Below are 13939 nucleotides of genomic sequence, written 5' to 3'. Positions count from 1 at the left end.
GTGAGCCAAGATCCTGCCGCTGCACTCCAGCCTGGTCCTTGGCAACAGAGCGAGACTCTGTCTCAGAAAAAAAAAAAAAAAAAAAAAAGGAAAGAGCATTGAAATCCAAATACTTGTGGATAAAGAAGAGAGTAGAGAAAAGAAGTTTTACTAAAATGATTTCTAGAACTGTTAATGACTTAGGTATTGATGTTTAAGTAATAGTACTGAGAATTTTAAATTGGGTATCTATCTATATTTTTATAGTTTATTCTGTTACATGCTACTCCTCCCTACCCCTTATGCCAGATTGATTGATTGATTGATTTAGAGACAGGGTCTTGCTGTGTTGCCCAGGCTGGTCTCAAACTCCTGAACTCAAGCAGTTCTCCTGTCTCATCTTCCCAAGTAGCTGGGATTACAGGCACACAGCACTGTGCTTGGCTCTCACCCCACCACTTTCAATTTTAAAATTAAAAAACAGTCTAGAAAAATTATAAGGTGATGTATGTGAAAATGGGTAGCACTTTGCATACTAGGTGCTTAATAATGTTTTCATTTTTATTTTGTTGCAAATAGCACTGGAGCCCCAGGGACAAATATATGATTCTGATTATATTTGAAATATTATCTTCAGTCTGTGTCTGAGGGTAGAGCAAGAACAATTAGTTTTAATAGTCTTTTTCTGTTTGTAGAAACCAAATTGTGTCCTTGTTCATAATGCAAATATTTCAAAAGTTTTTACATTTGCCAGGCTCAGTGGCTTACACTTGTCATCTCAACTACTCAAGAGGCTACATGAAGCCAGGAGAAGGAGAAGACTGGCTTGGTCAACATAGCAAGACCTTGTCTCTGTTTTTGTTTTTTTAAGGTTCTATGTTTGCTTATATCTTTTCTTCTCCGTTTAAAAGAAAACATGCAGTTTTTAGGCCAGGTGTGATGACTCATGCCTGTAATCCCAACACTTTGGGAGACTGAGACAGGGGATCACCAAGTTCAGGAGTTTGAGACCAGCCTGGCTAACATGGTGAAAACCCGTCTCTCCTAAAAATACAAAAATTAGCTGGTCATGGTGGCATGTGCCTATGGTCCCAGCTACTAGGGAGGCTGAGGCAGGAGAATCACTTAAACCCTGGAGGCGGAGGTTGCAGTGAGCCGAGATTGTACCACTGCATTCCAGCCTGGGTGACAGAGTGAGACTGCATCTCAATAAAAAGAAAAAGAAAACATGCAGGTTTTTTTAAAGTGGTTTCATTATTTCTTACCGGCTTTGTTTAGCACTCATCCTTTTGACCCTGAAGATCAAAAGTTGAAGTAGCATGAACTTTTTTTTTTTTTTTGGAGATAGGGTCTGGCTCTGTCACTCAGGCTGGAGGGTAGTGGTGTGATCTTGGCTCACTGCAGCCTCTGCCTCCTATCCTCAAGAGGTCCTCCCTCCTCAGCCTCCCGGGTAGCTGGGACTACAGGTGCAAGCTACCGCGCCAGGGTTATTTTTGTATTTTTTGTAGAGTCTGGGTTTTACCTTGTTGTCCAGGGTAGTCTAGAACTCCTGGGTTCAAGCAGTCCACCCACCTAGGCCTCCCAAAATGTTGGGATTACAGGCGTGAGCCACAGGGCCCAGTTAACTTGAAGATAAAAGACTGATCAAAGGTGGTTGAACTGTGGCTATCATAACCAGTCATTAGGGGGCACTGTGTGGGAGAAGATTGCTCTGGATGCTGCAGCTAAGGATTCATCTCATAGTTAGCTTTAGAAGCTAGGATCAGTTTGCCTAGATAACATTTTAGCAAAAACGTCTTTGCAAATTATACATATCACCATGGCATTTTTAAGTTATTTTTTGAGACAAAATCCTTCTCTGTTGACTAGGCTGGAGTGCAGTGGCGTGATCTCAGCTCACTGCAACCTCTGCCTCCCAGATTCAAGCTATTTTTGTGCCTCAGCCTCCCGAGTAGCCAAGATTAGAGGCATGTACCACCACGCCTGGCTAATTTTTGTAGTTTTATTAGAGACAAGGTTTTGCCTTGTTGGCCCAGGTGTTCTCGAATTCCTGTCCTCAAAGGATACACCTACCTCTGTCTCCCAAAGTTCTAGGATTACAGGTGTGAGCTACCAAGCCCAGCAACCATGGTATATTTCTTACAGCCTTCCCCACTAACCCCTCCCCTCATAGTCATCACAAAACAAAACTTAACACAGTTCACATACCAGTTTCTGTGGAAAACATCACCAGCCTAATTCAGTTGTTATTCTGTGTTTCCATAGTGCCTTAGGGAAAACAGGCATTAGAGTTCAGAAGCACAGGATACAATATGTAAATTATAAGTTTGCTGCTTTGCCCATCCCTCATTAGACTCAGTGAGGGCAGATATATGATTTTACTGTGTTCACTTACGTGGTACCTGGAAGTGTAATCATAAGAGTGTAATCTCTGAAGTTAGACCTAGGTCATTGGTACTTTTTTGTATGACATTGATTAAGCAAGTAACTTAAATCAGTTTCCTCATCTGTAAAATGGAAATGATAATAACTTCATAATGATATGAATCTCTTAGTGGCTGATATGTGGTAGAACTTATTGTTAGTCACTTATTAATGGCTAAGTAAATGGATCAGGCAAGAGTTTAAGTTTAAAGATAATACCCTTATCTGACTCCTCCAACAAATATTCTCACAAGGAACATGAATGTAGTAGAATCAGCCCCAAACAAGACCTATGTAAAAAAAAAAAAAAAAAAAAAAAAAAAAAAAAAAAAAAAACAGTGTTAGTCCGGGTAATATACAGTTATGTTCAGTGATCAGAACAAGGTTTTACTCTGTATGAACTCCTGCCATGGGATAGAACTAAAACATGAAAAGTAACTGCCACAAAAACACTGTTGATCCTTTTGCTGATGTTTCACTATCACTGTAAGATTTTAAAGTATGAGTACCCTTCAAAAGTATTCTATTTTCAATAGGTTGTAATAGCTCACCTTATAACTTATATGCAGTAAAAATTCCCACTTGGCTTTTTAAATATAATATTCAGGAAGCATTTCCTCCTCCTCCTCCTCCCTCTTCCTTCTTCTTCCTTCTTCTTCTTCCTTCTTCTTCCTTCTTCCTTCTTCTTCCTTCTTCAGAATTTCCAGAGTAGTTAAGTGCCAAAAATAGGGTCTTGTATGTGGCATACACTCAATAAATATGTTGAAAGAATGAATGATCGACTTGTCAAGGTCAAAGAACTAGCAAGTAGTGAAACAGAGATTCAGATCTGGCTTTATGACTCCCAAGCAGATTAAAGCCATAAATATTATTCTTGCCAACTTACCCTCTTCCACAGCTATCCAGGAATTGTAGAACTAGACAAAGTTGGTGTTCCAAAGTAGTCTGGCAGTCAAACGGTCCTGGCAAACCAGTTTGCAAAGTTATTACACAAGTCTGCCAGTCAAGATCAAGAAACATATATGAGGAATTGCATAAAGGCAAGCACTAAAAATATTAAACATATTTATAGATTCATATTAAAGATAAAGGAGGATCTATGTGCTAATCAAGACTTCTGGAACTCTGAGCTCCTTAGCCTAGCATTTGAAGCCCTCCATAATGTAGGTCTTTAATATTGTTAAAGTTTTCGCTGTCACAGACTCTTCTTCACATCCCCTTATACTTCTTCCTCATTGCTTTCTAAACATTTCTTAATATTCCCCCATCTTCATTTCTGTTCAAATTTTATTCTAGGTCTGAAATCATCTTCCATATCTACTTATCAAATTATCAATTTTTATTTATAGTACCTCAAAATGTTCTCCCTTCTCCACAATCTTAACTTCTGTTTGATGTTTTTCTCTAGAGCCTCTCTGAGGTCGGTGATTTCTGTCTTTTATTCCTGTATTTTTACAAATAATAGGAATCAAATAATTATAGAGTGAATGAATGAGTGGTAAACTTCTAGCAGGCAGGACTCTTGTTCACCTAGTGTTGCCCAGCAGTCCAGACTTTTGGGAGGTAGCATGCTCAGGTTTGAAGAACATAGAATGAAATATAGGTTAGGAACTGGATTCCACCTCTTTGTAGCTTGATGACCAGGGACATTTACTTAACCTTTCAGAAGTACACTTTTGTGAGTAAAATGAAACCTCAGATAGGCTAAAAAAAAAAAATGATCGTCAGTAGTTCTTTATATGTAGTTCAGAATATGCAGAAGGATTTCTTAAGTCTTTATACAGTTGAATTGAATCACCTTCTAGTGTGCTACCTTCCAAGGGATATCCTGATAATCAGTTATAAAAACATATGGTCTAGAATTCGGGGAATCCACACATGAAACAAAGCAAACTGTATACGATGAGCTATAATTGTTAAATTAAATATGTGATAGGAATTCAGAGAAGAGAAGGCCATTAGTAAATGAAGTAGAGGCCTGAAAGGTGATCTGAAAGTTGTGCAGTATTTGGAAGAGAGTAAAGGAAAGGAGGATAAGAACAGTATGAACAAAGATTGTCGTGAGCATGTTTTTGACATGAGGGCATGTCAGCCAAGATCTAGAGAAAAAGGAACATTTTGTAGAATAGTCGTAAAATAGATGTACTTATGGAAGGCCTTGAAACTTCAGTAAGTCTTTCCATTACTTGCCACTTCTGTCCCCAAATTCATTCAACATATATATATTGAACATTGACCCCATCTATTGTTTGGGCCTCATTTCCCAGTAGACTTCTCTCACACAGCCTTTGCTATAGTCACATTGAGCTTTTTACTGTTTCCTGAACATGATCATTTTTCTGTCCTTCCCACCTTTAATGTCTCATCAGCACTTGGCATAATTGATCCTGCCCTCCTATTTGAAACAGTCATTTCTTTTGGCCCCCTTATACTATACTTTCTTGATTTTTCTCTTTGATTTTTCTCATTGATGATTTGTCAATCTCCTTTAAACTGACTCATTCTCTTCTGCTTGATTTCAAATGACTGAAATGCCCTAGGGTTCCATCTTGGCCTCTTTTTTTCTCAATGTCACTTATTTTTTCTAGGTGATTTGTTTTGGCCATGAAGTTTAAAACCTGACTATATGCTACTGACTCTCCTGCTGTGGGTTCTTTTACTTGACCTTTGATTCTTATATTCAACTGTACATGATATATTTTTTAAAATGTCTAATAGACATCTTAAAACATCTTGATAGACATCTCAAACTTTGAACCAAAACTTCTCTCTCAATTTCTTCACCTCACCTGCCACTGCTCCACTTTTTCTTGTTAAGTGTACTTCCATTCTTTTGTTTACTAACACCAGAAACCTTGGGGTTATATTTTTCTCTCATATCCTTCAGTAAGTGGTCTGACTTCTACCTCTAAAATATATTCTGAACTTTACAGCTTTTCATCTCTTCCTCTACCACCCTACTCCAAGCTACCATCACTTTTTTTTGGTGCTAGAGTTTCACTCTTGTCCCCAGGCTGGAGTGCAATGGCGTGATCTTGGCTCACTGCCATCTCCCTTCCCCCCCACCCTCGGTTCACTGGATTCTCCTGCCTCAGCCTTCCTAGTAGCTGGGTTACGGGCATATACCACCACACCCAGCTAGTTTTTTGTACTTTTAGTAGAGATGGGGTTTCACTATATTGGACAGAGTGGTCTTGAACTTCTGACCTTGTGATCCGCCTGTCTCAGCCAGCTACCATCACTTTTTTCCTGAATCAACCTGCTATCTGCTCTCCTTACCTCCAGTCTTTGCTCACTGTAGCCAGAGCAGCCAGAATAATCTTGGTGTAAGTGTAAATGTAAGTCAGATCTTACCAATTCCCTTTGTAAGTGTAAATGTAAGTCAGATCTTACCAAAATGTTCCGGGGTGGGCTGGGCATGGTAGCTCACTCCTGTAATCTCAGCATTTTGGGAGGCCGAGGCAAGCGGATCACCTGAGGTCCGGAGTTCAAGACTAGCCTAGCAAACATGGTGAAACCTGCACCTGACTGAACCAGAGTCTTTGAGTATACATTTTAGTGACATATTTGGATGTAATTGACAGTTTTGTTGGAGGAGATACATATGCAGATGTTATGAATTAGCATATGACTTGTAGAAAATTCTTAAGTATACAAAGCATTTAGACTTGAAATTTAAAAACACCTTGGTAGAGAAAGAGTTAACAGGTTAGCCCCCCCCCCACCACCCCCCACCACCACCCCCCCCACTTGGTTGTTCTCAGTATGTTCTCTTGCCTTTAGAAGCTGAAAATATGATAACATTGGGCCCGGACATGCCTGTGTGGAGGTTAGGGTACTCCTGGGGTTTTTGCAGCTAGCTGTAAAGCAAGCTAGAACTTGTTCATCTCTAAGTTCCTTGTTTTTCTTTCAACCCTTTCAGTGCCCTGCAGGAGTCATTAAATCAAAACTTCATGCTGATCATCACCCACCGAGAAGTCCAGCGGGAGTACAACCTGAACTTCTCAGGAAGCAGTACTATTCAAGAGGTGAGTTATGTCTCACAGCTAAGAAATAAAGGTAGCTCATTATAGCTAATGTTGACCCTGTTAAAGAGGGCTTATCTGTTCTGGTTGGAAATTCTCTTTATGTTTCATTATTGGGTTCTTAAATTTTAATTAACTGGAGCATCAATGATTACTGTAGATATACTAAATGACTTGACCTAGAAAGAAAGATGTAAATGGGAACTCTAGATAATTTTTAAACTAGTCAACTTGAAACACTGCTTAAACGTAACTGATTATTATGTAATATATTTCATTGTTTTATAGTAATTATGCAAAATACTAATTTGGAAATTGTTGACAGAATTCATTCTGGAGGATCCTTTATTTTATTTGAAAGGTTGCTCTCAAATAATTATTTATATTGCATACCCTGTTTCTAAAAGGAATTTGAGGAGCTCAATCCTGGCCTTGAGCAGGATTCCTAAGGTGCTGCTAGAGACTGTCTTATAGTGTCAATATTTTCTTCAACATGACCAACTGGGGCCACTCTTTCAAAAGAGAACCAACCCCAAGAGAGAAGTGGTGCCTTCTTGGTATGCCTTGGGCCCCACCCACCTAAAGCTAGTAATTTTTCTCTGTGGAGGGTGAGGGGAGCATTTAAGGCTATGACAGCACTTGTGTTTACAAACATTGAAATGATGACCGTGTCATATTATACCTTATAAGTTATGAAAGCAACAATCATTTGTCTACTAATTTCTCTAAAAAGAATTAATCATCCTTAATTTTGGATTATTTTATGATTTTTTTCTTAGGCTACATTGCTTAAAATAATCAATGTCATTTTGAAAGAACAAGTCATTTTCACCCTAATGTTTTCTTTCAGAAGTATATGAATTGTTTCTGGAGACTATTAATGGTTTTCTTTTTTTATATTGTGTCACTGAATTTCAGCTTTGAATTTGACATAAATAACTCATTGCTTTCAGTTTATTTTCTTTGATTACTTGAATTGTTTATTGACTAGAAGCAAAAGTCTTTAAAATTTTTTCTGATCTGATTCATAAACTGAATCATAGGTTTGCGTTATTTGATTTTTTTTTTCAGGACTTTAAAATGTATAAATTGTAATTTCATTTTCAGCCTCCATAATATTTTATTCTCTAAATTAAAAAATTTAATTCCTTGAAGAATTATTTGTTTTTCTGGTAGAAACAATATTTTGCTATGGCTCTATCTCAGAGTTATTATAGTATTTGAAATTTCACAGGATAGTAAAATGTAAATTATGTATGTGAATATAATTAAGGAAATTTAGATTTAAAATAATTTGTTTTTTCAAAACAAAGATAATAGGTAAATTTATTTCGTTGCTGACTTTTTAAAATTGAAGAGTAGTATAATGCATGATGGATAAATATAGTTTGCCTTTTTTCCTTTGGATTGAATTTTCTAGCCATAATTTTGCTGCCACCCCCTCAACCCCCACCCCCCGTTTCTGTGATTTGGGTGTGTTTCAGCTTTCTTCCACAAGAGGGCAGAAAGGACTATTCAGCAGATAGCCTAAAAATGCCATTCAGTGTTTTCAAATTAGCTTCTCTTATATTAACAAAAAGGAGCATAATGGCCAAGTTATTGTTTGATTTACAGATAATTGGCATATTGCAGGGAGGAGACTTAATTTCACCCTTTTAAATTAAACAGGGAGATTTAAAAAGACATAAAATATTCATTAATGTTCGGTGATTATAAAGTAGTGGCATATATTTATTTTACCTTTATTACTGTTTCGATGGGAAAATACTGCAAATATTTCCGAAATCGAGTTGGCCATACTGACAAGTTGAAATGTTTAAGCAGCGTTAATGCAATCTGCTCACACCTGATATCCTATGCAGAATGATTCAAAATGACTACATCAATTATTAAAAAGAAATATTTAAAATTCTGTAAATGTCCCATTGTGTGCCACAGTTGGCTGAAACTGTTCTCCATGGCCTGCTATTTAGATTATCAAATATATCTTAAGCTTCAAGGACTTAAAAACAGTTAATCTTTTTTATACCATTTTTTAAATGACATTTAAAAATGTTCCAGAAATTTTTTTGCCAAGACATATATTCTTATGTATTCCTTGTCAAGAGTTTGGTTTCTTCTCCTTTTTTCTTGTTTTCTCTTTTTAATTTAAAATAATATTTTTAAATGCTAGTTTGCTAGTAACAAATAAATGCAGTTGCTACTTATGTCACTTGCTTCTCTGTGAGTAGACAGCTACACATAGGCTCTTTTAGTCTGTACAACATAGATAAAGGATGTGGGTCACCTCTCTGGGCCTAGTTCTGTGACTTTTCTGCTTCAACTTGTGGAATGGACCAGGTGGTTTTAGGTGAAGGACAAGATATTCTTATCTACAGCCATTCAATTTACAATGACACTTAAGTATGTACATTTTTTCTTGTTGCATGATTGGAAAGTTAGTTTCATTGCATCAAGATAAAAATATAATTGGGAAACAATTTTGTAGTTTTATTTTATAATGCTAGTATTTGTTTTTTATTAATGTGAACACTTAATTATGCCATATATGCTAAGCTGTAAATTAATCTCTGTCACCAGTTTCAGGAATTTCATTTCAGTATTAATAGGTCTAAGAATAAATTGACTAACATAATTGAGGGAAAGGAAAAAATGTTTGAAACACAAAACAAAAATTTCTGATTTTTTTTTTTTTTTGGAAAGCCTTGCATTTTAAAAAGAAAGCTTTGCACTATTTTTCACCCTGGGGGAAATTTCTATTAAATGAAATAGGGTTGAAAAAGGCACTATGATTTCAACTTTTAATTAGAACAAAGTAGATTTTTAAAAAATACTGAGTTAGAAAATAGAACTAAAATGCAGTTTGAATTTCAAATAAACTATTCAATGGCCATATGGTCATTGCAAGTTAGTGGTGATGAACCAAGAGTTGTACAAGTGTTTGTTCATTCTGGCTTTGTGGTCTGCTGCCTCACAATGCATGACTTGTGTCCTTTGGGTGCTCTAGATTTTAATTTAAGCCAGTTAGTTATTGAGGGTTTTCATTTGATTCTGTTTTTTTTAAAGCTCTGTACAAATCCTTCCACTTACATTATCCTCCTAGTTGAGGAAAAAGCAGTGACAGAATAAAAAGGTCAGAATGGAGAGAGTTACAAGTAGTCTTAAGACAAAAAATCTTTTATCTTTACCATTATGGCAAAACAGCTTATAAAAATCATCAATGAATGTGATAGTAACTTTGTGATAGTCTGTCTTTTTGACCTTTTTGGTTCCTAAATTAGCTGTTTGTCACACTTTAAAATTGTGAATTTCCTTAAATAGGCTTACCTTATTTTAATGAATTTTTTTATGCTGAGAACTCAGATTTTTCAACAGTTTATTGTGCAGTTTCTAGTAATTCTCACTAATGCTATTAAAGATCTGTGGTTACAAATGCACTTGGGATGGGTTAAATTAAGGGGAAAAAAAGATTGATTTGCTTTCAGCAAATCCAAAACCCAGGTGTGGAAAGGATATGGAGTCCCTGAAATCAAGCCAACTTTTCTTGGAAACTGATTCTTTGTTATCGGTCTTACTACTGCAAAAGCTTCTGTTAGGTAAAATATTGTTTTCTTTGAATGTGTTATATAATTTAAGGAATATACACATGACCCAGAATAACAATAAGAAACCTAAGTATTATTAGTGCGGAATCATGGAGTATTACTTATTTCTTATATCAAGAAGCATGATGCATAGCTACTGGAATTATTTAAATCCTCTCCCAAGTTTCACTTTACCCCAGAATTTTCACTGTTCTTATTAATGTTGATTTAGTTCTTAATGGCATGAAAGGGGAAAATTGACAACCTGTAAAGATATATCTTAGGGAGTAGTAAAACATTTCAGTACTAGCACCACGTTGCACAAACTGGTCATTAAGTGGGAAGCCATTAGAGTCAAATTAGTATCAGGAACTGAAAGAACTAAATACATAGATTATGCCAATCCTTAAAAATAATCTTGGTTACATAATCATGAAGCTAACTGATTCTAAACATTTGAACCTAATGTCAGATTTTGTTGTGTCTATTTTTGTACTTGCTACTTTCTTAACTTGCTTTACTAATGTCAAATATTTTGAACTGTTCTCCTTTAATGCTGGTGGCCAATAACAGTAATTAAAATATGTAGTCTTTTACAAATTGTGTTAATTATTGATGTTCTAGTAGTGGGTTGTATATACATTCTTAACTAACAGGGCCTTTCTGTAAATGTTTTAAGTATTGGGTGTTTTTTTTTGGTTGGCTTGTTTGTTTTCTAGTATAGGGAGGTTTGGGGTTGCTGGCACAGAACTGAAATAAGAGTAGGATAACTGAGAATGTGCATATGCAAGAGGGTAAATTAAGTTGTGTGCTTATTTAATTAAAAGTTTAAGTGGTTTGTTTTTACTGCAAGATAAATGGCATATATTGGATCAATTATAATGAACCAATTTAATTAATGTATATTATAGTTTGATTTTTTTCAAAATTTGAAATCATAAATGACATTTTAGCAAGAATGAAAGAGATATAATTTCTTCTGCAACTGGGCAGTGAATTCAAGCTTTCAGAAAAGAAGATTATGTGTTTTTTTAAATATGCATATATATTATTATTCAAGTTGCATTTGGATATTGAGATCTGTTGCAATCATACCACTTCAAATGAATAAATCAGTAGGGATCATTTTATAAATATTGAGGTTTCCTGTGATTCTTAATAAATTATCCCCTGAGGTAATAAATTTAATATTTATAATGCAGCGCTTTGGAACTGACAAGTCTTTATCCCCCTCTAGAAGTATTTTAGAATGATCTGGATTGGATATCTTTTTCGACCCATATAAGTATTTGTCTACCTACATTTCAAGAAGACAGAGGCAATGAAATTTTAAGAATTAAGGACAGTCTTTAGCCTTTTGTTAGTTAAGATATGTGTATCAAACATCATAGCCGACTACCTTTTATAATTTGTGATTTCTGTGTTGGTAGTTTTGAAATGCCTGGGTTAAGAGAAATTACGTTCCGTTATCAGAAGCTAATAAACATAAGATTTTTTTATATGCAAGAAAAGGCAGAGAGTAAATAATTGCACTGGTGACCAATACTGTAATAATCCTGTTTTACAATATGCACTTGACAGGTTGTAATAGTGCTAATTGAAGAGACTAATTCACACTTGCTTCATTCTATTCAAAGGCAAAATCAGCAGCTTGTTTTGCTTTTGACCAGATGGTCCTCATGAACACCTACTGTGCACTTTAAGTGCTTTACTAGAATTACAAAGGCCGGGGGCTGCGTTCGACTCCAAATGATTTGAGAAGGGTGGGGGGGAAGAACCTCTGTGCTCAATGGATTTGGTGCAAGTAAATTAATTCTAGTGGACCCATTACACATTGAGCCCCCTTTTCAAAGCTCTGAGCCTCCTCGCTTGCTCTGTAGCAATGAGAAAGAGAAAGGCAGATTACTGCAAACAGAAATAAAAAAAAAAAAAAGGGGGGGTATGAAAGAGAGAAAAGAGGCCTTGAAGCCTTTCATATCATTTGAGTTTTTCAAGTGCGTTATTTTTGGGGAGGGTGGATGTATGAAAAGCCAATTGGAGTTTTTTTTGTTTTAAAGTGCGCTATTTAAGCACCATGAATATAGGCGCAAGAGCAACAGTTGACTGAGTTTACTGTGGTGAAGCTTTGTGTCCGAGGATGAATCAAATTCATTATATTCAACTCTTTGTGTTTTAACATGAATGTAGGGTTAGTTTCACAAGACTGTGTCTGTTTAGGATAATTATAATTTAATATTTTCCTTTCATAAAGTTATCACTGTAGATGTCTAAAATTTTAATCAAAGCAGATTTTGTACATTGACTTTGAAGCCCCCTGACAGTTTAAAATTCAAAGGAAAGCTTTTTTAGTTTTCAAAAGAAAAGAAAGGCTCATTCTAATGGCATTGAAGCAGAGATTATTATAACTAATTAGAAGTCACACATCTGTTAGCGTTGGTTTGTGACTTATTTATGTATTTTTGAGTAAAATATATACTTTAAAAATATATTGCTGTTATTGTATGAACCTAAAGGGATAAAATGCACTTAAAAGGGAACCATTTATTCGAGCCAACCATTTTTTTTGCAAGTCTCTAGATGCTCCTATAAAAATATTTAATGTAACAAAGTACATTAAATGTGAATTACAGTTGTATAATTAATAATCTTAATTTGGAATATGTTTTCAAACAAAATATTTTCACACAGTTCTGTTATAATTCTGATTATTAATCAAAGTTATGAGATAAAAAAATAAGCCTGTGCAGTTTGTGCAAATTTATGGTTATTTCTTATCCTTAAAGCTTGTAGTACTATAATTTGGAATACTAACACTGTAAAATAATTCATTCTTACTGTAAACTATGTGGGTTAGGATACAAGAAATCAAATTTAGAATATACATCACTTGCTTTTTATGTTGTTATAGTTCTAAGTTTAATTCTTGTGATGTATTTTAGTGGCATTGTTTACTTTTGTTTAATGGCATGTATTACTACCACCATGTTCCGGTTTAATTATAGCTATTAGCAAAGAATACAACAAAATCTTACCAATAGTACATAATGATAATTGTAAATGTTTCGTAGTCTTTTTAAAGTTCAGATCATTTCTTCAAATGAATGTCTGGAATTTATATTTTAAAAGGCATGTTGCATCAATATGCTTTTCATGTCAATAAGTTTTAGTTATATTTTTAGAAAATAAAACACAGAAATGCACAAGCAACCACAAAAATCTTTATTTCCTAAAGACTTCATTTAAGAGGGTAACATGCTTTTTTTGATATTTAAAATAAAATTTGATTCATATTAATGTACTCATACTTTGGGACTGCTCATTGAAATGTAAGTTATAGGGTGAGGAGGGATATAAGGGGAATTCCCAAACCTTCCACCAGCAAAATATCCAGTGAAATTTATAAGTAATGAAGCATTAATGAATTGATATCCTTGGGGAGAAAAATTTTTCCAGAAAAAATATGAAAGATTAAGAAAAACTCACTGCAAAAAATTTTTTGCGGCAGACCATTTAAAATAAAGGTAAAGGTACTAGATTTCCTTCTTGTAGGCACAATAAAAAGCTATCTTTAATGCCAGAACCTCAGTTGCAGAAGTGGATTGATCATGACAATGTAGTCACTTACTTAGATTGGGCTGATTCTTTGGTTTCACAGAGACAGTGCCTCGTGCATGAAGAAGAGGTTTTTCTTTTTCAGCATTAAAATATTAACTCCTAGATTTCTGAATGCCAGCGACAAGGTTTTTTTCCTAGGATATGTGTTGGGAAAGGCTGTAATTTCTTCATAGATGTGATAAGTACCATATTACTTAAGCTGAGAAGAATTTTAACATTTAACTATCCTCCAGTCGTGAAATAAGAAATAGTAACCTCTTTATTCCTCATCAACCCTCTGTAAAACAAACACACCACACACACACAAGGAAT

General features: G+C 35.2%; 1 protein-coding gene across 1 annotated transcript in view; it reads left to right on the top strand.

Annotated features, from left to right (window-relative positions):
- The window catches only part of FAF1 (Fas associated factor 1), a 534743-nt gene that overhangs the window by 242261 nt on the left and 278543 nt on the right, over nt 1-13939 (top strand). Inside the window, exon 7 of the mRNA XM_003921572.4 lies at nt 6326-6431. Coding sequence (XP_003921621.1) covers nt 6326-6431 — 106 coding nt within the window. The remainder of the gene's footprint in view (nt 1-6325; nt 6432-13939) is intronic.

This window comes from Saimiri boliviensis, chromosome 11 (assembly GCF_048565385.1).
Source record: "Saimiri boliviensis isolate mSaiBol1 chromosome 11, mSaiBol1.pri, whole genome shotgun sequence".
NCBI classification, from domain to species: Eukaryota; Metazoa; Chordata; class Mammalia; order Primates; family Cebidae; genus Saimiri; species Saimiri boliviensis.
The sequence above is the reverse complement of the archived record's forward strand: the minus strand, read 5'-3'. Positions and strand labels throughout refer to the sequence as shown.